This window comes from Anastrepha obliqua, chromosome 3 (genome assembly GCF_027943255.1).
Source record: "Anastrepha obliqua isolate idAnaObli1 chromosome 3, idAnaObli1_1.0, whole genome shotgun sequence".
NCBI lineage: Eukaryota > Metazoa > Arthropoda > Insecta > Diptera > Tephritidae > Anastrepha > Anastrepha obliqua.
Window position 1 is genome coordinate 26,659,117 of NC_072894.1, and position 23,576 is coordinate 26,682,692.

The 23,576-nt window shown below is 39.5% G+C and overlaps 1 protein-coding gene across 1 annotated transcript in view; it reads right to left on the reverse strand.

The window, feature by feature from the left end:
• Positions 1 to 223: 223 nt before the first annotated feature.
• LOC129241892 (protein javelin) overlaps positions 224 to 23,576 on the reverse strand; it is a 33,205-nt gene continuing 9,852 nt past the window's right edge. The window contains exons 4-6 of the mRNA XM_054878440.1: positions 7,054 to 12,433; positions 4,640 to 4,991; positions 224 to 2,089 (exon numbers count right to left, since the gene is read on the reverse strand). Of these exons, the coding sequence (XP_054734415.1) occupies positions 663 to 2,089; positions 4,640 to 4,991; positions 7,054 to 12,433 (7,159 nt within the window). The 3' untranslated portion in view covers positions 224 to 662. The remainder of the gene's footprint in view (positions 2,090 to 4,639; positions 4,992 to 7,053; positions 12,434 to 23,576) is intronic.

Here is a 23,576-nt window from a genome sequence, read left to right on the forward strand (position 1 = left end):
TTATACTTTATTTACTACTACTTGAATGCAAGGCTTAACAACAAAACCTCAATATATCAATCCCTTTGTCATCTCTTTTTTCCTTAATTTTAAATATTTTTCTAACATTTCATAAGCCATTTCAAAACTGCAGCGATTTGCTCGCCAATTGAAGTGATCAACAAAAAGCGCCACTTGCTGTATACTTACGGGCGAGAAGAAAGTATGATAGAAGGCAACTCGCTTGAATAAATATATGTATGTATATTTATATAGAATTAATATTTATAAATTTTAATTAAACAATATAATTTATAATTTAACTTATATATTCGATATTCATAAAAACTTTGGAGTGACTGCATTTGGCATTTGGCTCGGCAATTGCCACAGGACAATTCTTCTCGAAGTCAATGAATTTTTGGTACATTTTGGTTTTCTAATAAATAAAGCAATGAATTAAAAATTAAACAAAGAGTTAGCACAATTGTTAAAATGTTAAAATGTAACTTCCCTACACCGTTATCGTTGTCGTTTTTACATTTCATAAATTTCGCTTTATTAGAAAGTGGGTGAATCAACTACGCTTAGCTGCGCATTTCGAAAATTTTAAACAACATAAAGCATTTAAGCACTAAAGAGATACCATAAATATTAGAATTGTTTTGATTTCCTCGTTCACTTCACAATTTATCCTCTAGGCTATCGTAGTCATAGCAATCGCTACCAAGCTTCGATTTCCTTCCGTCTTCCTCCTCATCTTCATCCTCTTCATAACGCGCATCTAAGTTGCTGATGCCATTCCGTGTGGCTATTGCAGCTAATTCGCCACTAGCTGGCTGTTGCTTGCCCTCTTTTTTCGCCTCCTCACGGCGTTTTTCATTTTCAATTAACTTCTCGAAATCTTTTGTCGGATCATAAACTTCAAATTCCTCAAATTCAATATCATCGTATTTACGTTTCTGGAAGAGACTCTTATCGTTTGCCACATAATGGCGTACGACATTCTTGTCCCGCAGCGCCGTTGAGTTGGTTGTAATGACTGTCGTTATACTGCTGCCACGACTACTGGCTACACTCGCGCGACCGTGTGGCTCCGGTGTTTGTTGATCGGCGCGGTGTATCTCGACGGGCACCACTATTTGTGCGGGCAGTTGCGTGGAGCGTGGTGCGAGTATTGGTGTCGTTGTTGCTGTGACTGTTGTTACTTGTGCTTTAACTTGAGTGCTTGCAGTGGGGAGTGCCTCGGTCGGCGTTTGGCAATTTTCAGTGAACGGCTGTTGTTCTACATTTCTTAAATTAATTTTGTCTAAAACATCACAACTTTCATTGTTGGCAGTATCAACAGCTCCGCCAACGTAGTCATCGTTTCGGCTCTTCATTGGCAAATTCGACTCTAATATTCTTTTGATGCCTGCCACATTAGCTGACGCTGGTGTCGTTGATGGTAACAAAGCTTCACTCTGATTGCCATTTTGTTTGGGGCTTATGATGGCTTTGGCTTTGCCATCAGACTCTGCATGAAAATCTCTTCCTTGTTGCTGTTGCTGTTGGTTTTGCTTCTGGGTCATTGTGTAGGCTAAATCGACGTTTTTATTGCGCCAAACTTTCAGTGTACCATTGCCATCTCCACTCGCATTATCTGCAGCACACTCCTGGGACTTACGTTGGTCCACGTGGCTCAAGCGTATATCCATGGCTGAGCTTTGATATGTTATTTCGTTACTCATTTCCGATTTATTATTTTCATAGTTGGTGCGGTCACATCCATTGCTTATCAAATTCGTTGGCTTGACGTCGTCTAAAGTACACGAATATGTAGTCATAGGCACATTTATGTGATTATTTACGGTCACTTGCTTTACTTCGCTCACTCCACCAACTAGCACTTGCCCGCAATCCACCAATTTTCTTGCAGGCGTTTGATTGTTGATTGTCAAAGGTTCATCCTTACCCTCCACTTGTCGTAGTTTCGTGCACTCGAAATGGTGTACCATCTTTTTGACGACCTCTGTTTCATCGGCGCCAGTTTCGACGATTTCGGCGCCAGTACCAGCCAATTCCAAACGACTGCTGCAGCTGTTTGATTTGACGAGTTTGAATTTTATACCTAAAAACAAAAGAAAAAAGGGAATCTGTAAACAAATACGAACCAGATAGATACATACCAATATAACATATACAAATACAAGGTAAGACCGACGAGAACGAAAAGGAATTGAAATGAGCATTATACAGGGTGGGAGTGGATGAATGTTGCTGCATGCAGAAATAACTTTTTGTCGCAATTATTTAATATAATTTTTAATTTAATATAATTGCTGGTGTGTTTGTATTGTACAGCTGTCTAGTTCAGAAGGGTCAAATATGTTTGACGTACGACGCCATTTACCAAAATTACAACACCTTCCGATAGAGTGATTAATTTTGCGCCACCTTGTATAAGGTGTTTTTAAGAGGTTAACAAAGTCCCATTAGCTACAATGGTTATTGTTTCCTACACCCGAATTTTGTAGAAATAAAATGTAGTGATGATAGATTATCAGGTTTGGCCAAACTTCTGTGAGGAAAAACAAAATTGTGCGAGCAACTTCGGCTGCCACGTTACAGGTCAATCCACTCGTCCCTCATCCAATTAGTCATTGTTCAGACGGCAGCGATGCAACATTAACGAACACTGTGTTGATTTCTTTCGTATATCATCAACACAATCTCAGTTTCGTCGTAAGGAAAAGGTTACCATGACCCTGGTAGCGTCAGCCAATCAGCTGATTCTTTCAAATTTGCTGAGAGCCGGTTAACTGTCTGATCTTCGTCACACCTTCTGAATTCTTTGTACCATGCAATTTTATTTTATTTATTTTGGAATTATGCAGACTTATTCACGATCTAAACTTAATTAACATGTCGATCGGTAAGGACTACGAGTTACTATGCTTGTCCCACTCGTTCAATATTTTCCGACATCCTTGCAGCCTTCTGGCACCAGCGGTTTGTTCTTTTAAGCGGTTCTGTTGACCTTAGATTGTAAATCAATCTGGAAAACGTGTTGCGAAGTCCTAAGTCATTTAGGTTTTGAAAACAAATGCCTAATACAGGGTGGCTGATGAATTTTGCTACATTAAGAAACTCAAATAACTTTTTTTTAGTGTATGGAATTCATTTTTTTTTTTTTTTCAAGTTGAAGGTCATTAAATTTTATTAAATGTAGCTTAACTAGTTTTAAAAATAATTGAATTTAAATGCCCCCCATGCTCGTTGACACAAGTGCGGCATCTTAGTAAAAAGTTGTTCATTGCTGCTTTGAGAGTTGCGACAAGAATAGCCGCAATTGTTGCCCGAATGGATTGTTTTAGTTCATCCAAATTTGTTGGCTTTGTTTTATAAACTTCTTGTTTACATAAACCCCACAAGAAAAAGTCAGGTGCAGTAAGGTCAGGCGACCTGGGGGGCCAACGAAATTCGGAGTTTCTTGAAATCAGTTTATTGGGAAATTTTCGCCGCAACTCTGTCATAACAGTCTGGGCTATGTGAGACGTTGCCCCATCTTGGTGAAACCACACAGAGTTGAAAGGAATTCTCTTTCGGAGAAGGAGTTCTGGATAGAAAAATTCTTTCAGTATTTTCAAATAACGGTCTCCAGTAACCGTAACGGTGTGACCATTTTCTTCAAAAAAATAAGGCCCGACAATACAGCGTGAAGAAACCGCACACCACACTGTCACGCTAAGAGGATGCAATTCCGTCTCGTGGAGTATCTGTGGGTTAGAAGTACTCCATATTCGACAATTTTGTTTGTTCACATTGCCGTTTAAATCGAAATGGGCCTCACCAGGCATGAAAAGGCAGTTTAACATGTTTTGGTCTTCTTCCACCATTTGCAGGATCTTCTGGCAAAATTCCAAGCGAATCGGCAAGTCTGCTGCATTCAGTTTGTTAACCATTTGAATTTTGTAGGGAAATAAGTCTAAATCTTTGTGCATTATTGTTTGCAAAGACTGTCGGCTGACACCAAGTTGAGCAGATAAGCTTCTTGTTCAAACCCTTGGATTGCTTTGTATAGCTGCAGCTACAGCAGCGATCGTTTCCTCCGTCCGAACTGGTGGGTTTCGACGATAAGGCCTTCTTGCGACTGTTCCTTGCTCAGCAAAATTATTCACCAGTCTCATTATGGTCCATCTGCTCGGGGGATCGCCGCCAAACATCCGCCTGTACTCTCTCTGTACCAAAACTACGGACTCCAGTGCGTGATAGCGGCGGACTATCCAAATTCTTGTTTGCGTGTCCCAGTTATCCATTTTAATAAATTTTAAAGATCAATCTGCAAATTAAAACAAAAATTGAACAGATAACTTAAAAAGAAAAAAAGTTATTAAATTTTTTTTTGGTAGCGGCTTTCATCAGCCACCCTGTATAAAGCATTTTTTGGACCATTTTTTTATAACTACAGGGTTTTGTTGCTGCAGCAAAAGTTATGATATCTGGTTCGGCTTTCTCGCCACCCTGTTTGACCTAACACTTCAATGTCGAAAACTTTCAGTTGCCGTCGACCATTCTTTATTTCCGTTTTACGCAGGGAATTCATGTAATTTTCTACATGTGTGCGCACATATACTTACATACATACATATTTATATTGTTCTTATTTATTCAAACTCACCAAAGTGCCCCATTGAACTTTCTCTGTTATCGTCAGTAACTTCCGCTGAATTGCCTTTCTTTTTGTCATTGTGTTCATCGTGCTGTTGTGGAAACTTGTGTGTCGTTGGTTGTTGGTGCGCACAATCTTGTGGTGGCTCGCAAGCATTACAACTCTCAATTTGTCGCACTCGACGCCTCGTCAGCGTCATTGTATTGGTACTTGCCGCGTTTACCTGTATATTGCCATTGTTGCTGGTGGCGCCATTGTAGCCACTGCCATAGTGCAATGGATCCGGCGAAGTGCTTTGCAACACACGTCCGCCGTAGTAGGTGACTGTGGAGCCACACTCCCTTATCTTCTCGAGTACATCCTGTGAATGTAAATTTTACTGATTTAGTACTTGTTGTTTGTGGAGGCGAAATTAGGTGAAGTTATGGCGATTATAATTTCAAAACTGTTTGTGAATCAATAAATCACAATATTCTATTGAGTGTTTTATGCAATTGTAATGTTGCAACAAAAACTAACGCAAAATATACCTACATAGTCGTACAACTTTGAACGGTATTTGGGCCTAGCTTCCTTCCCGATTGACCGTGAGTGTCTTTGTATTGTGCCACATATAGAGAGCTTTGCAGTTTTATGTCGTCTCTGAAGGCAAAATGTATTTCACAAGAAAGTTTTGGAAGCCAGAACCCATCGCCGATTTCAACTGATGCAGTCACTTAAGTGAAGTAACATTAAGTCTAACGTGGGCCTGGATATCCGTAAGCAGGTTAACCTGCTCTAGTTTTGATATTTAAAAATGTCGAAGATCTCTACAACCTCATAGACTGCCCAGCATTCGAAAATATGTTTTGTTTTTTTTACAGGAAATAAAAGAGCAGACGACTCAAAAGAGGGTCCGTGGTTGCACTTGGAGAATCACGTCCAAGCATACAGGACCTGTTTGGGTGAGTTGCAGAAAAAACTAGATGAGTTCCTAACGTAAGTTGATGCCTGCAAAGTTCGCTGTGGCCAGCGCTCATTGAGCTAAGAACACAGAACTCCCTGAGGCTCTCAAAACCGCTTCTTACGAGCTTATTAAGGGTGCTATTGGTCCGCCGTAGCCGAATGGGTTGGCGAGTCTTTGTGCAAGAAACAGCAAAATGATAAAAAAAGGTTTTTTCTAATGCCGGTCGCCCCTCGGCAGGTAATGGCAAACCTCTGAGTGTATTTCTGCCATGAAAACGCTCTTCATAAAAAAACCATTTGCAGTTTAGAGTCAGCCTAAATCTGTAGGTCGCTCCGTTTGTGGAACAGCATCAAGACGCACGCCTCAGATAGTCACCGGAGAAGAAGCTCCGCGAAACACCTAACAGAAGTGTACGCGCCAATTTTTTTTTTTTTAATATATATTTATTGGTCACTGGACTGGCCCCGATTTTCGGAGGCACGCTAGACGATTTCTGCAAAATCTGTTGAGTTGAGGAAGCTTTGCCTAAGCGAGTTCCTCGCACCTCAAAGAACGTACTTCAGATTTCTGTGGCACCACTTCTTAGTCACAACCCTGCGCACTCAAAAGAAGCATCAGATAAAAGTTAATCTCGTCGGAATGCGCGGACAGCAGGTTAAAGCTTACATTTTGAGCTGATTAAACACAGTTTGCAGAAGCCAATTATTATTATGTCTTAAGACACTTTGATTCTCCTGATGAATAAATGAAAGTTCTTGTCTAGAGTTAAAGTAGAATAAATAAATTTAAGTAAAATTGTGACTTCCCTCTATCAATTATTAGAAGTCAGCCCCGGAAACTCTGTGAGCATTTCTATTAATAATGGATGCGGGTACTTCGACAGGTTGTAGTTGGGTTAAGCTTATGGTGCCCCCAACTCTTGCTTTTTAGAGTACCGCTGCTCATAATAATTCAATGTTTCCACTAGAACTTTAATTTCGAACTAAAATGGCGGTTGTGAAATGTTTCTCTCAAGTCCAATGCCTGTGGACGCCTATATGTACAAGTGTGTATATATTTGGGTAGATACGGAAAAATTTTGTGAATTATATCCCTTGATGCATGCTGCGTTAAATCTACATCTGCCTGTGTTTTTTCGCATTTCTGTTGATGTAGCACAAAAATCCTATTACGATGGGAAATTTGAAAAGATATGCGGCACGTAAGGCCATAACTACGGCGCATAAAATAAGCGTAATTGAGCCAAATAAGCGCGCCATAAATCCATAGTAACACCTCATTTGCCCGCTGCTCACTTTTGCGAGCGCCTACGAGCGAAACACACTCACGTTTTGCCTTCTAAAGCGAAATTATAAATACGAGTATGTGTGACTGCAACATCAAGCAATAGCGCAACCGCCGTATTTCAGTTGTTTCCCCTTTCTCTCTCCGCTCACCTCTCTCATATCACCTCATTTTTGCACTTCAAAATACTTACTTTGCTTACATAATGCGATTCATAGACCTCTTCATCAAGGTCTTCATCATCGGCGTCCTCGTTTTCCTCCTCATCGGTTGCTGGCCCTCCATCGCCCAGTCGACTGAATTTATCTTCTCTTGCGAAATTTCGATTTTGTTGCTGGCTCGCATGCTGCTCATAAATGTCGGTTATGCGGTAAGTAGGCTCCTCACCGCCACGAATGGCACTGCTGCGTGGTCGTGGACGTGGACATGGTAAATGTCCATTATAATCATTTTCACCCCCAATCGTGCTGTCAATATGCGCTGACGTCTTATTCCGCATATTCCTATTATTATGCCCTTGGACAACCGTTTGCACGTGCACGCCCTTTAATGCCTCTTCATTGATTGCTTCTTGCTTCTCGGACGTGGTCGTTATGTCCGTTTCATTACACTCACAAGGCGATGACAAATCACCGCTAGAGATCCCGCTCGACAAGCTGGCCGTATCCCATTTGCGTGCCGTCGGACTTGCGCGCTTTGGTGGATGTTGGCCAGGTAGTTGCTGTTGTGTAAGCTGTTGTTGTTGATGTTGCTGGTGTTGGTGCGGCATATGCCCGTAAGATGTATCAATGGTAAGATAGCGGTACTTGCGTGCACGCCTAGCACGCGGGCTTGGCAGCTGCGTTGCTGCACTACGTTCCACAAATGTGTCCTCGTCGTGCGATGTGTGTTGTAGCTGCATGCCGCCTCGCGGTGTGGGCAACACATTCTCCTCGAAGAATTTGCGCACATTTCGCACAATATCGGGATTAGGCAACTCCTCTTCGTACAGTTCACGGTTCACGCGCACAGGCTGGTAAAAGAAGTGACGCTTAATGCCACCGCTGCCACCACCACTGGCGGTTTTTGCAACGCTATCACTCGCTTTTCCTACTCTCTGTTGGGTTTTCGTTCCCTCGTCATTACTCTGTGCACCTACACTCATATGCAACTTTGCTTGCGGTTCCACTTTGATAGCGCTATCTATGTTCACGGACTGAATTATGGCCTTCCCATTGTCACTGCTTTCGATTGTCTTTTGGCCCAATTTCTGCAATGCGGTCGCCGTTACGTTCGCGGCCGCGTGTGCTATGGTAGTGAGTGGGCGTTCGATTTTAGTGCGCACTGGCTCCACAATCACTACATTATTGTTGGCGAGCAGTTCTTGGAAACTGTACTCCTGCAGATACTGTATGAGTCCATCGAATTGTGCTTCCTTCTTGCTGCGCGGCATCATATTGTTACGCAGTAGTTGCTGTGATTTCAGCACTTTGTAGCGTATGTGATCAAATTGTGGCTCACCGTTGGCATCGTTTGCCAGCGATGCGGGGTCATCCGAATTGGGCGGTACCGCGCTGACTATGGTCGCCTTCTTGTCACCATCCAATTCGACGATTTCAATGGAAGGCATGAAGCTACAGAACTCATCTTGACTGAAGCTTGAATTGGAATTGAGCAGCTTAGTAGTTGGCGGATTAACGACATTTTTTTCAGTCTGCGGTTGTGTCTGCTCGTGCGATTGTGCGCCCAAAATGAAATGTCTCGGTTCGGCTTGTGGTTTTTGTGGCTGCTGTGCTTGCTGCTTTTGACTTTCCCGCTCTTCTTGCGACCCTTTGGGAAGCTCATATATATTTTCCTGTTTGTTTGTATATTTCAGCGTCTGCTCTTGCTCTACTTCGATTTGCTTGCCATCTGCTACAGCCTCTTGCTTCTGCTCGTCCTCATCTTTTGCCAATTTCGACCAGTAATTGCGCACTGCGTCGACCTTTTTCAGATATTCATTTTCTACTTGGCTGTCTTCTACTCGTTTGGCCTTATTGAAGTTTATGCCAACGCCTTTATTGCTACTTTTGCTATTGCTTGCATTTTTACCAGCGCCAAGCATATCACCTCGGCGCTTATTGTCCACAACGTGCAAAATTTGTGGTCGCGACATTTTGCTGCCTGCGGCCGTAACGGCGCCCTCAGTGCTGCGTCGCCGGAAAGAGTCGTTCGGTGTTAGAACCTTGACGGGACGTGCTTTGTAGATTTGCGTACTTAGCACACGACGTTCTTTAGATTTTATTGATAATTCGCAGTAATTGTTGCTGCTGCTGCTGTTGTCAAAGTTGGTTTTGTTATCATTGACATGTGCGTTCGTTTTATTGCTGTTGCTTTGGATATTCTTACTGTTGCCGTTAGTGTTTTTGGCTTTGTTGCTATTATTTTTACATTGCTGTTGACAGCAATGATGGTGAGCTGTTGGATGCTGTTGACGTTTCGGCTTGGAGGGCACACGTTTCAGCGATGCCACGCGTGTGTGCGTGCTGACAATTGTTGATTTATCTTTAGTGGATATCTCTCTTTTATCCTGTCTTCTTATTGTTACATCCGCCAAGATGTTAAGCCTATTGTGCGTCTCTGCCTTGTAAGCGTCTTTTAAGTTGTCGTCACTTTCGATTGCGTCTTCCTCGATTATGTTGTTGTGTGCATCCGTCACAATTATGCGGAATTTACTGCCAACACTCGCGTTTACTCGATTACCATCAGCCTGCTGCGTGAATAATTCCTTTGAAATTGTATCTGATTTCTGTATTTCCGTGGAATTCTTCAAATACTTAGCCTCTTCCGCACCAAGTGTTCTTTTACCAGTTTTCTCTTTAATTTCTTTTGCGCGTCGTTCAATTAGTTTGCTAAAGTTCTCGACTTCTATGTCGGGCGCGTCCTTTGGTTGCTCCTGATACTCACTTGCGCTTGTGTCCAGCGAGCTATTTGCTGTTACGTTGCTTTCAGTATCATCTGCTACATGCGATTCAGTGCAGGAGTTTGCCTTAATAACTGTGTTTTCTTGTGCGTCAATTTCCGTCGCTACCGCGCCGTTATCAACTGTCTTCCCTGTGATTTCCTCCACTAAACTATCTGGATATGTTGTTGTTGTTGTTGTTTCACGTTGGTTTTTCACATCCACCACTTCGTTGGCAATATTATGTGCTCTGACACACTTCTCCTTTACCTCCCGCTTCTTCGCCTTTTCCAAATGTGCTTCGTGTAATTCCTGATATTCCTTCTTTCTTGCCTTCTGGTGTGCACGACCAAATCTCTTGATTGAGTCGTAAATTTCTTCACTAGTTACTACTTCTTCTAGCTGTTGCTTCAATTTTTCCGTGTTAGTATTTTCTATTAGGTGTATTGCCTTGTTGATGGCTGTGCTGTTGCTGGTGTCAGTGGTGTTGGTGTTGGTGGCAGTGGTTTCACGTAAATAACAGTCATCCAGCTCGGTGTTGTTGACGTTGTAGGAAGATCTCAATTTCGCATCAATACACTCGGACACTTTGAGACTCTGACCAATGTTCACATCCGGCAGACTATGATACTGGTTATCACTAAGATTCGTTTGGAATGGTAAGTACGTAAGTGAGTTGGCCGTTGATTGGCGTTTCAATGGCGCGAGCGGGTAATCAATCGGCGGCGAACCAGAAGTGGCGATTGACTCTAAACCACAGCTACGTGGCTGGACACTTGTCTCGTTGCAAGAGCTCGCGTTGGCTGTGTGTGATGCTGTGTCGTTGTGGCGCTTCCACTTACGTTTTTCCACCACAGAAAGGATTTTCGGTTTGCTGGCTACACTCGATGTTATGCCCACAGTGGATTGAGTGGCTGACAAAGTGCTGACTGTTGCAGGCTTAGCTACTACACCTGTCGGCAGAGCAGTGGCGGCGTTGGCTGCCACTAATGCCCGCGCACTTGCTACAGAATTGGGTGTAGCTGTCGTTGATGTTGACGTGGTTGTGTATGTGATTGTTGTTGCTGTTTCTGTGCACGTTGCTGGCGCATGACCTACTTTTAATATTTGTGTATACAATGTCGTCGATTCAAGCGTTTTACTCAATTCCTCCTCATCTGATACTGTCGCTGTGTGTGGAATCTTTTCAATTTTCGTATTTACTCTTTCCACAACACTAACTAATTGTTTTTCCTTTGTTGTTTGCGTTGCAATTTCCGCAGCTTCCGTCTCTGCCAATATCGTCGCTGCGCAAGTCACAGTAGCTATTTCGTTATCAGCTCCTTTTCCAGCTTCCTTGCATTCACCACTGTACTGTTGGCTGGTGTTCGGCTCATAAATTATATCTTCGATAGTGAAATGCAGTAAGGTTGCGGTTTCGCCACTCTCCTCTGCGAGTTTCGCCGTTGTCACATGAGTTGTACGCTCGTACGCTCCACAGTGATTTTCGTCAATCAGCGTACTTTCGGAACCCTCTTCCGATGACAAATACAACGAGTCATATGCAATAAGCTTCTCAAGATTTTCGCTCAAGGCACGCGAACGTTTTAACACACCATTACCGTGATCGTTCACGTCCGCAGTTGCTTCAGCAGCTGCTAGGCAACCAAAATTGTCAACGTCTTTGTCTGTGTAACTGATTATACTATGCAGTTCTTCTTCACCCTCGTCTTCTGTAGTCTCAATGCGTGTGCGCGTTGTTGTGGTAAGACTTATTAGTTCATAGCCTTCTTCGGCTGCATCTAATTTTGTAGTTTCTTTGTAGATCTTCTCAATCTTCTTCAGATCATATTCCTGTTCGGATAACGATGCACTATCCGTCTGATCGTCCGAGTTGCTAGTTGTAGTCTCGGGGAATGCGCTGCTCTGACTGTTCTCCTGATAAGAATCTGTCGCGTTGTGTAGCTTCTGCTGTGAATTGCTCAGCGTACGCTGCTGTCGGTGCGACTGATAGATGCGTGGCTTCTCACTTGCCAAATAGCTGACCGCCTCCTCGAGCGCTTCAAAGTCCAATTGTTGTTGCAGTTCGTGACTCTGGTGCAGTGAGTTTTTGAAATAATCAGAGTTCAAACTCTCCAAATCGCTTTTCTCATTATGCCAAGGGTGTAATTGTTCAACAAGTCCCAATGTCAGCGCATCCAAGCGCTTCAAATTATCGTAGTAATCATCCGCCTCACGTGACTGATGTGGCTGATTATGATGTTGAATCGGATTATGATGAGGTGGTTGTGCAACCGTGGGGCTTTGTGGGTATTGATGCGTCTGAGGCGGTTGATTGTTTTTATGTGAGTGTTGAGATTGAAGGTTGTCGTGATTACTATTGTTGGCGCTGCTGCTGCTGCCGCCGCTCGTATGATTATGCTGATGATGTCGATACAGATGCGAATGTGGATGTGGATGCGCGTGTATAAGCTGTGGCTGCTGATACAATTCTCCTATATCGCCGCTGGCAGCGTTGATGCTATTGTTGTGTTGCACCTTCTTCTGCTCGGCTGCACTTAAACCAATATCCTCGCATGTATCAGCAGCGTTGTTGCAACTACCACCACCGCCTGCGTGATGATGATGGTGATGATGATGCTTGTTGGCGCCAATGCTGCCGCCGCAGATTAATCTGTGGGGAAAACGTCACAATTAGTGATGACAGTAATTGTGCTTGCGATTGTTATTGTTCCACATTTCTTTGATGGGCATTGTGTAAGTTATTATAATAGTAAGAGTGTGTGTCAGTTAGTGCTTAAGTGAAAATTGCTGAGGAGCTGAACAGGGGCGCTTAGACAATAGATGGAAACACTAAAAAATAGTAACAGACAATTAAACGTTGCTTGCGATGCGATGCTCTCCAGATAGATTTGCGTGCAGTGTAGACTTTGAATCGTTTAAAACATCACTCAACGCTTGACTAAACAGGCAATTAAGACGGCTCTGTGGAGTGTGGAAGTAGGGGAAGATGGTTCAGCTTTGTGCAGTTTGAACGCACGCAATGAAGGTGAAACTACGTCTCGTTTCAGTCGTTTTCAAGAACTTGAGATTATAGATTTTCTCGTTTGCTGATTTATGCACTCAAATGTATGTATGTATGCATGTATGTATGTGTATAGGTAAGCACATATTTTGTGTTTAGAAGTCAGAACTATTTTCATTTAATTTTCTAGCTAAGTATAAAAAGCTAAAAAGATAGGTTTACGTATACGCTTGCGGTGGAGGTCATACAGAGTTTCGGAAAATAAATCAAACTATGAAGCCACCGTAGCCGATTGGATGCGTGACTACCATTCGCACAGGCTCGAGTCTTCGAATGAAACACCACGTAATGAAACGTAATATTCACGGAGCAATTTTCCTTTTTGGGCGAATGGTTGCACACTTCGGTCTTGGTGTACTGCCGATAATCGTCTTTTTTACGTTTATTTATGTTTACCGCCAATTTGAATGCAGTTCTTATGAATAAAATTTACCAAAAAGATTCATTGCCATACGATGCGAGGATATTCGGAAGAACTAGCTAACTTTGGGTTTAACGAGAAGACAAGGATTCCAAGTATTGTAGTCAAAAGTGTGTGGAGTGGAAACAGCAAAATGGGATTGAAATGTTGGATTGGTCTTCACAGTCGCCTGATGTCAACCCTTTTGGAAATGTTTGGACAAGGGTTAAGCAAAACTCAACTTTCTAGCGTGCCATAACACTTTGGTGATTCTTTGGTTCCTGAAATTACTACTCGTTATTTCTTTATGCCTTCTGTGCAAAAATTTCACCCCCGAAATTATTATAAAGGCACCACTTATTGATAAAATTGGACTATTTACTTCTTCATTTTTTAATTGCAATTATTAAAAACAAAAAACTTTAAGAACTTTCTTCCGTATAAAGCACATTTTTGAAAGTATTTTATATGGGGAAAATGCGAAGCATTGGAAGGGAAAAAATTTTTAAAAGTCAACGAAAATTGTGAGCGACTTCAAACTCGCACTATTAATGGCCTATAAAAATGTATACCAAATTTTTTTTTAATTTTGCTGAAAAATTTTGAAATATTGGTGAAAAGTTGAAGAATTTTTATAAGTCTCCTACAACAAATCCCTAACACTAAGTACAGATACCACGATTTTCCATGTGGAGCTCTCCGCCATAATTGAAACAGTGGAAATGGTATCCAAAAAGGGTTCGCGAAAGTAAAAATTAAAATACTTTCGGACAGCCAATCGGTGTTGAAAGCCTTGAATAGCTTCACATTCAAATCAAAAGTTCTAATAGAGTGTAACAATGCACTCAACAAACTGGCCACTCATAATCAGGTCTCACTTCTTTGGGTAGAACATAAACGCTACGAAGGAAACGAGAAGGCAGACTTTTATGCCAAAAAAGAGGCAGAAGGGCTATTTATTGGGCCAACCCCATTTTTCGGCTTTAACAAAAATAATATAAAACAGGAAACCAAAAATTGGATCCAAACTATAAAATCAGGGAACATTGAAACGGTACAAGGGGCCTTAAGCACTCCAAAAAGTTTTTGGACTTCAATGCCAACAGAGCAAAATCTGCTCTAACTCTAGATAGAAAAGGCCTCAGATTACTCTGTAGAGCACTTACAGGTCACTTTGCCTGGAATAAACACTTTAACGCAATAAGGGGTTGTCTAGTACAAGATCATGCAGGTTCTGCTGTGATGAAGAGGAGTCTATGGAACACTTAATCACCAACTGTGAGGCGTTAGGCTACAGGAGACACAGAATCTTGGGCTTCTACCTACTAGAGGAGGAAGACCTACAATTGCTCCCTCCTAAGGAGATGGTTTGATTCCGCGGTGTACTAAATAATTATAATTAAGTAATTAGGGGTGCACAATAAATCAATCTGGTCGCAGTGCTAAAAGGCCTTAGCCTAACCCGTACAGCCATTACCATTACCATTACCAAAATTTGAGATAATCTAAAGAAGCTCTGCAGAGGGGTTACTCTGGATTTGAAATAAGTTGTGCGACACCGATGCGTAATAACTCCTACCTTACTTATATACCATATAACGGTGATATTTAAATTTGCCCGAAAAGGCGATATTTCAATAACTAATAAAGAAAAAGTGCTAAAATTTAGTATAACGGGATATATCACAGAAAAAAATATGAGCGCATTTTGGACGGAAAATAGGGCACTGCTGTTTCTTGGCCTTTTCTACATTTGTTGCCACATTTTTGATTCGAAACTATATGACTTAGAAAATAGAGCTTAACTTGACCTCATAACCTCTAATCTAACTGGCATACAATATTTGGGCACATTTTTTGCTAACACAAAGGAATTTTCGCAAATATTTATTCTGACATTTGAAATATAGAAACGACCACCACTGGTGCACATTTTTTAAAAATACATCCATATACATATATATATGTATGTATGCACATATGCACATATGACTGGCTGTTTATAAGTGGTCCATTTGTCAGTCATAGTCGCCAGTCTTGCATCTATAAGTGCATATGGATGTGTGTACAAACGCGCCAGCTTTCATCCGATGCCAATGAAATGACCTAGAAAATGCCTCAAGTAAAATAATTTGGGCGCCTTGTGTCAACGGAAAAAATTTAAACAGAAGAAAAAATAAATTTTAATAAAAGGAAAAAAGAAAATAGTGCTTCCGGTGGAATTTAGCTTTTCTGTTGCATAAAAGATGGCTCTGGTTAACGTGGTTGTGGTCGCATTCTAGTGTATACAATACATACATACATTTACTTGTACGTTTTATTTACCTACGAACTTATGCTTGCATTCAAATGATAAAATGCGGTAAAGCATTTTTTGCTTCGGGCAGCTTTTAAAATGCATTTCATGTACCTCTGCATTTATCGCTTTTAAAATTTTGGTTTACATACATATTTTAATTACTGCGAAAATTCCAATATAAATTTAAATGTAGAAATGTTTTTGAGTAGTTTAAATTGACTTGCGAAACCATTGGCAGACTTTTGGTAGTGAATTCCCATCAAAGTGTGAAAGAGGCTCCCACAATCTTCGAGTTTGTAGTACATATACGTTTCAACATATAACATACAAAATCTGCAGCTGATTTTTTCAGCAAGTCCCATTTTACCACCCGTTAGGTGTCCATGCGGTGAGACTTGAGATTGCATCAAGTCCCTTTCTACAGAATCTATCTGGAAGTCGAGGTGGAATCATCTCTGCACTTTCTTTTCAAGTGCACTGCGGCACTCGTCGTGCAAAGGTTTAGACATTTGGGCTCTCACTTTTTCGCTACACTTGCGGATATTGCGGGTTTAAATATCACACATCTGGTAAAATCCATCAGTAGCTTGAAGCAGTTAATACGAACATAAATTGCCACTCTTGGTCGTCAGCCTCTAATCCAAAGTCTCTCTTACTTTTTCCCACCTGCCTGATTCCTTTCCTTCTCAGATCTCACAGATCTTGGTAAGGAAAATCACAGCAATGTGTTAAGCTGTTTAGCCTTCAAAGCACTACAGCCCGCTTGCGACAAAATTTTGGTCTGAAACACTAGACGTCCCTAAATTTACAATACCCGAGCAGCGGGGGCAGAACTGGCCCGAAAGCTTACTTCTTCAAAAAAATACTTCTTATCAAGTGGCAAGTTTAAGTAGAAAATGGAATGCCTTTATAGACTGGTCATCCGAAATTTCTTGAAATAGCGATATCTGTTGTACTCTTCGTCTTGATTGGTGTATTAACCTCCAAGCGATATTCACCCTGTTCAACAAAATGCGTCTGTTGTTTCTGGCTCCCTAATTGGATACACCAAAAGATGCCTTCTCCACTCGTTATTATAAGTATATACACAATCTATTCTAGAAACTTTTTGGTATAGGAGCAGAAGTATATTTCGTGACAAATATTTTTGATTGAGGAATATATTTGCCTTCGCTTCGATCAACAAATTTCTATGCTCTCCAAGTTAACTTTCTATATCGTTTAAAATGTTTGTCACGCCAAATAGAACTTAGGACATAGAAGGATTCGTAGGATTCGAACTCAGTTGAATATGGTGAATAATGCAACAAAATCGTTGATTTTTTTGGGAATTTCACTCGCCGGTTAGATGGTTCTTTATTATTCACAAGTACCGAGATGCCAATTTCTTGATATTCAGGCGTATACAGTGTAGTTTTGTCAGCAAAATACGTTACCCAGTCATCTGAGGAATACCTAAATTCACTTCAGAGAAATTGTGTTGTTGTTTTTAATTAAATCATGCAACTTTTCGATGTTTTCTGGCGATAATTTGTTAAATGGCCGCCTTAGCTAACCTGCGTAGACTCGAATTTCCGTGCATGAAACAGCAAAGTGATTCAAAATTTTTTGTCTAATAGTGGTCGCCCCTTGGCAGGCAATGGCAAACCTTCAAGTGTATTTCTACTCCATTTGTGGAACAACATCAAGACACACGGCACAAATAGGAGGAGACGTTGGTCCAAACACCTAACAGAAGTGCACGCGCCAATAATTATGTTTTTTTTGGAACAGAATGTGTGTACATTTTTACAAATCCATATGTATTTATATAAGTGTGAATGCAAAAGGTGCGTCACTCTCTGTTTATTTTCATTTTCGCATTGAATTCAAAAAACTTTCTACCACTTCAAGCGATAATTGAGTTTGCAAACTGTTACAGAGCTGTGAATATGAAAAATTATGATTTGTTGACAAAAATAGCAAAAGCAGAAGCTGATGCCAATATTGCAAGCATGGATTAACAATTGACTGAAAGCTGCAACATTGTTCTGCTTAATAAATGTTAGCTCAGTTTTTTCTCCATTAAGGTTTGTGTGTGTGTGTTATTTATACATACATACATACTTATACACGCTGTATATGTATGTTTATTTATCCTCTTTCTACGAATAGAGTTAATTGGTACAAAAAAAGAAAAGCGAGAAAAATATGGAACAAAAATTAATAATTTTTTGAAGCCTCGAAAATCGTGCCATAAATTCTATTGACTTACGTCGCTATACTTGAAGAAAATTTTTCAAATATTTGGTTCTCCGTTTATTTGAACAGAAAATATATATTTTTTGTTATTGCTTATGCTTTTCAAAACCGTACTCTCGCATGCTTTATTTGCTCATGAAAAACAGAGTAAAAAAAAACTGTTTTATGCAGTTATTATGAAAGGTTTGAAAACTTGTTATCATATTAATGAAATAAATATCATGAAATAATACCCAAAACTGAGAGTTTATAATATCTTAAGATATTAAGGCAATACAAGGGCATAAGATACTACGCGCTATAAGATCTTTTGTTTCTCATCATGACCCTGTCATACCGATTTAAGTTTATCCTCTTGAAAGAATATCCAAGAAAGCCTTATCTGTTTGAGGCAACCCTCTCCGCCCGTAATTTAACCTTCCAAATATATTATCTATGTTTGGTTAGCGTCTTAGAAGTAATCTAACTTAAGCCACAAAGCCAACTTTTGTTCGCTGTTCTTACAATTTTCTCAAAAGAAGAGGCTTAGATGTCTGTAAGGGTGTGCCTATGCCTTTGTATGTGTAGTCCTCAGTCAATTTCGTGCCAAGTATCGCTCAAGTCATTGACCGTGTAATTCCACTCGATATCACAGTGACCAGGAAATCATCCTACTTTTAGTTGAAATGACTCTGCCACATCGTTAAGAAATGTGCGACATTTCATGGCTGCCTTATACGTTGTCGACTACTTCGTACTTCTTGTGTGTATTCTTCCGTTTGAATTAAAAACTCTTGGCAAAAGTTGGTAATTTTTTAGCAAATTTTTCGGAAAACTCATTTTTTGTTTTAAACTTTAAACAAATTTTAATTTTTTCGGTTTATTCTCAATTCTCATATCGGATTAATGTCTTAATTTTGCCATAAACTTTTGTTTCGGACAAGAATTATCATCCATTACCATTGCGCCATGGAAAAGTACTTACTTATGAAGTATATATTAATGTGGCGCAAAATTAATCACCCTTTCGAAAAATTTATAATGTTTACAAATGGTATCGTACGTCAAACATATTTGACACGTGTGAACTAGACAGCTGCAGTATACAACAGGCAAGCAATGGAGCGCAATAAGAGGTTACGGGTGGTCAGAATTTTCAAAAAATTATTTTTTGTTTTTTAAATATTGTGTGAAAATTTGAAGTGAATCCCACAAATACTTTTCGAGTTATTCAACAATTAACAAAGTTCGCTCGGGCGCTCCGGAAATCGATAGCAAAATTTTAAATGCGTTTTTCGCAAAATTTTGTTTTTAAAACTGGTGATAACTGTAACTTAAAAACCGCTTGGTAGATTTCAATAAAATTTATATTGCTTTTGATAATAAAAAAGTCGTGTCTGATCGAAGAATTTTTTTTTTTAATTTCTATTTTTTTAAACAATTCACTGTCGGTTTTTTTCTCGAAAGTCTAAAAAAAATATTTCCTGAGGCCGCCATATTGTTAATTTTGAAAAAAAGCTTGGATCAGGCACAATATTATTTATTAATAAAACTAATTTCTCTAGTCCGATTGTTTTTTGAATCTCCAAGCACTTGTGATGATCACCGCAACGGACTTCTGGAGAAACGGGCTTCACACAAACAGCGATAATTTTTACAATTATTAATTAATAACAACATCAAGACGCACACCACAAATAGGAGGAGGATCTCGGCCAAACACCCAAAAAGGGTGTATGCGCCAATTATATATATATTAATTTTTTTTGTTTTGAAATTTGTGGAAATTTTGCTAAAGTCAAGTCGAAACATGATGTATTAATGCTATGGTTTTATTTTTGTAAAATAAAGCGATTGACTAGCAAAAAAAAAATTATTGAAAATCATGCGCCACCTTATATAATATATAGGTGCTCTAAATAAATATATGAATATCCTAAAAAACCATTTTAATTATCTTATTTTTTCCTTCTGAAAAATATTGATAGACAAAACGCAATTTTTATATTTTTTAAATAAGAATCCCCTCAAGTGCAACAAGAGAGTAACGTACGCACCAGTCACTCCGCATCGTATGCAAAATAGCTTTCTAGTCAAGTACAGTATCTAGCCAACGTCAGATCAACAGCTTTCTTACGGCATGCGGCTCATATCTGTTACTTAAGGGGAAACCTTTTTTGAGTGCCTTAAAAGTATAGTATAAAAGGGCTTCAGAAAGGGTGGCAGAAAGCACTGTTTCGAACAATGGAAAATTTGATTGAGCGTTATAGCGATAGTGAACGATTTGCACATTCAAGACAATAAGTGAATTTACGAGTATATGAAGCTAAAATAAAATAGTTTACAGCATCAGTCTCGTTACTTGATAGTCAATTCGTCAAAAAGAAGGCAGTGAAGCCATTCAAGTTTAACCTTTTTTACTTTTTTATTACTACAGCCTTTCATCTTTGCTTCTGGCATTTAACCAAACGCACATTTTTCGCACTTAAATAATCCAAAGTTCAACATTTAAATACTCTCTCTTCCAATACCCCACCACCAATTTCTCAAAATCAAGCCGCTGCCTGCAACTTGAGCTTTCCTAACTTCCAAATGGGTATAAAAAGATTTTTTGTATTGAATCAAAAATTTTCTTTGTACTTTCAACTGCAGGAAATTTATTATGGCTAAAAACCAACAAACTAATACCACAAATACACTTTTAGCACTCTTCGAAGCAAATTGTTAGCATTTTCGTTATTTTGCATTATATTTTGCATCTTTGAAAGCTTTTTGAGCACTTCTAAGTGTTGCAGGTTTATGAGCAGAACAAAATATTTTGGCAACACAAAGTTTGCAGCTGATACGTCTTTCCGTTGCTTCATATTGCGCTTACTAAAGCAGGGTGGCGGCGGCCGCCGTAGCCGAATGGGTTGGTGCGTGACTACCATTCGCAATTTACAGAGAGAACGTTGGTTCGAATCTCGGTGAAACACCAAAATTAAGAAAAACATTTTTCTAATAGCGGTCGCCCCTCGGCAGGCAATGGCAAACCTCCGAGTGTATTTCTGCCATAAAAAAGCTTCTCATAAAAATATCTGCCGTTCGTAGTCGGCTTAAAACTGTAGGTCCCTCCATTTGTGGAACAACATCAAGACGTCTACCACAAATAGGAGGAGGAGCTCGGCCAAACACCAAAAAAGGGTGTACGCGCCAATTATATATAAATGTATATATAAAGCAGGGTGGCGGCAGATGGTACAGGTAGAAGAGCAAAAAGTGCCAAGCAGAAATTGTAAATCGAGTCTATTGAAAAATTTCGCACACAACAAGCTAGTGAGTGAAAATGCCAACACACGAAAAAATCAATAAAAAGGGGATTTACAGTGAGCATATCGCGAGCTGTTGCCGCACAGAACATGCAAATATTATACATCTGCATGTGCAAACTTTGCAAACGACTGCAAAAAGCGGCTGGAGCTTCAAAATTTTCCACTAGATTGGCGTTAAATCTACTGCAGCCAACCGCATAGTTTGTACTAACGCATATTTTATGAAAACCTTTTGCACACACAAACACAGGAAACTTGCGAAACTGTGTGCACAACACTAACACTCACAAATCTGTTTACTCCACCTTGTGTAGAGGTTTTTCTCGCTAAGTGGCGCAAAATCATGGACACTTTTGCACGACTCACGTGATACAACATGCAAACGCACTAATACTCGCACATACGTATGCACTTGTGAAGGGTGATGCACCCTTCTTTCTCTACACATATTAATATAACACTTAAGGTTTTCAACTTTTTCATTTGGAATCGCGGCTGCTAGCAAAGCTTTTTGACTAGTGCTACATTTTTTTTGTTTTTGTTGTGTTTTAATAAAACTTTTATTTACTTAATCCACAATTTATCCTGAAATCTGTGTACGCTACCTGTCGCAAATCGGTAAAGCAACACTTCACAAGTAAAAGACGTTTGGATATTCTTTACCGAGTTACTCGTTGACTATATAAAGTGTACAACTCGCATGCGTGACCGCAAAATACTAAACTCTGGCAAATTAAAAATCGTAAGCCGCAGGCAGTAGCTTGCTCACAAGCTTTGTGTGGTCAGCAGCGCCGCCGATTGACGGGATAAAGCTTACTAGCCGATCGTAGATTCATTCTCGCTGAAAACCCACCAAGCAAGCCAGCCGTGAAATGAAAATGGTGAGCGTGCGTCATTCAGTGTAACGAGGGGCACGCGATGTCATGATGACTTTTACGAGCAATAGCGGCGCACGGCTACCCCTATCCGAATGCGAAGTTCAGTAAAGTGCCACCCGTCTCCACTGTGCAATTTGTTGGTTGAGCGGGTTACTTGCTCTGAAATAGCCCACACACACACACAAATACACACTGCCAAAAGCATGCAAATAAATATGTACATATTTGTAAGTGTATACGTTTTTAATTGAGTGCCCACTTATTTACTCTACGTAGTTAAAGACAATACAACAAGTGTTTTTCTAATTTGCAACTTTTTTCAGCAGTAAGTACCTGGTTCGTCAAGAAAATGGAAATGCCGTAAAGATGCTCATAATGTTGTACTATAAATAAATACACATTTGAAATGTGCACTGCAATAAATAAAAGCTGAATTGTGCACTTAAGTCGCCTCGCCCCTTCACCGCGCCACTTCTTATGTGAATAAACAAAAATTGTGAGCGAGTGCCTGTCAAGCGAACCAAGTATATTTGACCTTATTGTAAATTTTTCTGAAAATTGGTTTATTTGAAGACTTGAGTGTGCAAGAAAAAGGAAACCAAAAAGTGAAAAAAATGTTGAAAATTTTGGTATAGAATTTTTAAACAGAAATATCTTAGATTTTTTTAACGTTTTTATAGTTTTGTTGTTTACTTTTTTTGGATAAAATATGCTTTATTGAAAACTTTTTTGCAAAAACAAAAAAAAATGTATTTATTTGCTAAAATTTGTTGGCTTATTAGCTGAGGGATTCCCATAACTTGTCGAGTGATATTCAAATACGTATAGTGAATCAGTACAAAATACTGCTCCAGCGTAGCGTTAGCCTATACAGGTACATAATCCTATATTACGTACGTTTGTAAATCAATCGAAGGGTCGCTACGTACATTAACATAGTAAGCAGATATGCACATTAGTGCATAAGCATTAAGTTTTTAATTACAAAAAATATTTATATTATTTTAATATTTAAAAATAAATTCATTTTCATAAAAATGTTTTATAAGAAAAATTAAAAAATATAATATTGTAATTAAAAAAAAAACAATATTTAAATATAAAAAAAATTTAAAAAAAAATTTAATAGACTCTATAATACAATAATAAATATAATAACTAAGTTCCCTCATTTTTTATAATATTTTCAATATTTTTGTCGTTAAATTTTTTATAAAAAAAAATTAGTTCATTGTGTAAGAAAACCGTTAAAAATTAAATGCGAAAATTTGACAATTTAAAATAATAAACAGTAAAAAAACACTTTTTCGCTTTTCCTAAAAAAATAATTTTAAATATATGCTTTATCAAATTTTTTTTTTTTTTTTCAACATATTCCCCTTTTAGAAATATACATTTCTCCCAACGCTCTGGCCAATATTTTTAACCCCTCCAAACAATAGAATTTGTCGAACTCTCTAAATTTCAAACTTCCTCGTTTGAACTCAATTTTTTTCCCGCATGCCATTTTTTCATGTTAGGGAACACGAAACAGTCCCAGAGAGCCAGATGCGAAGTAGGGGGTGCGGCAACAAATCATAACGGAATTCATGCAGTTTAACGGCGACAACTCCGGATGAATATG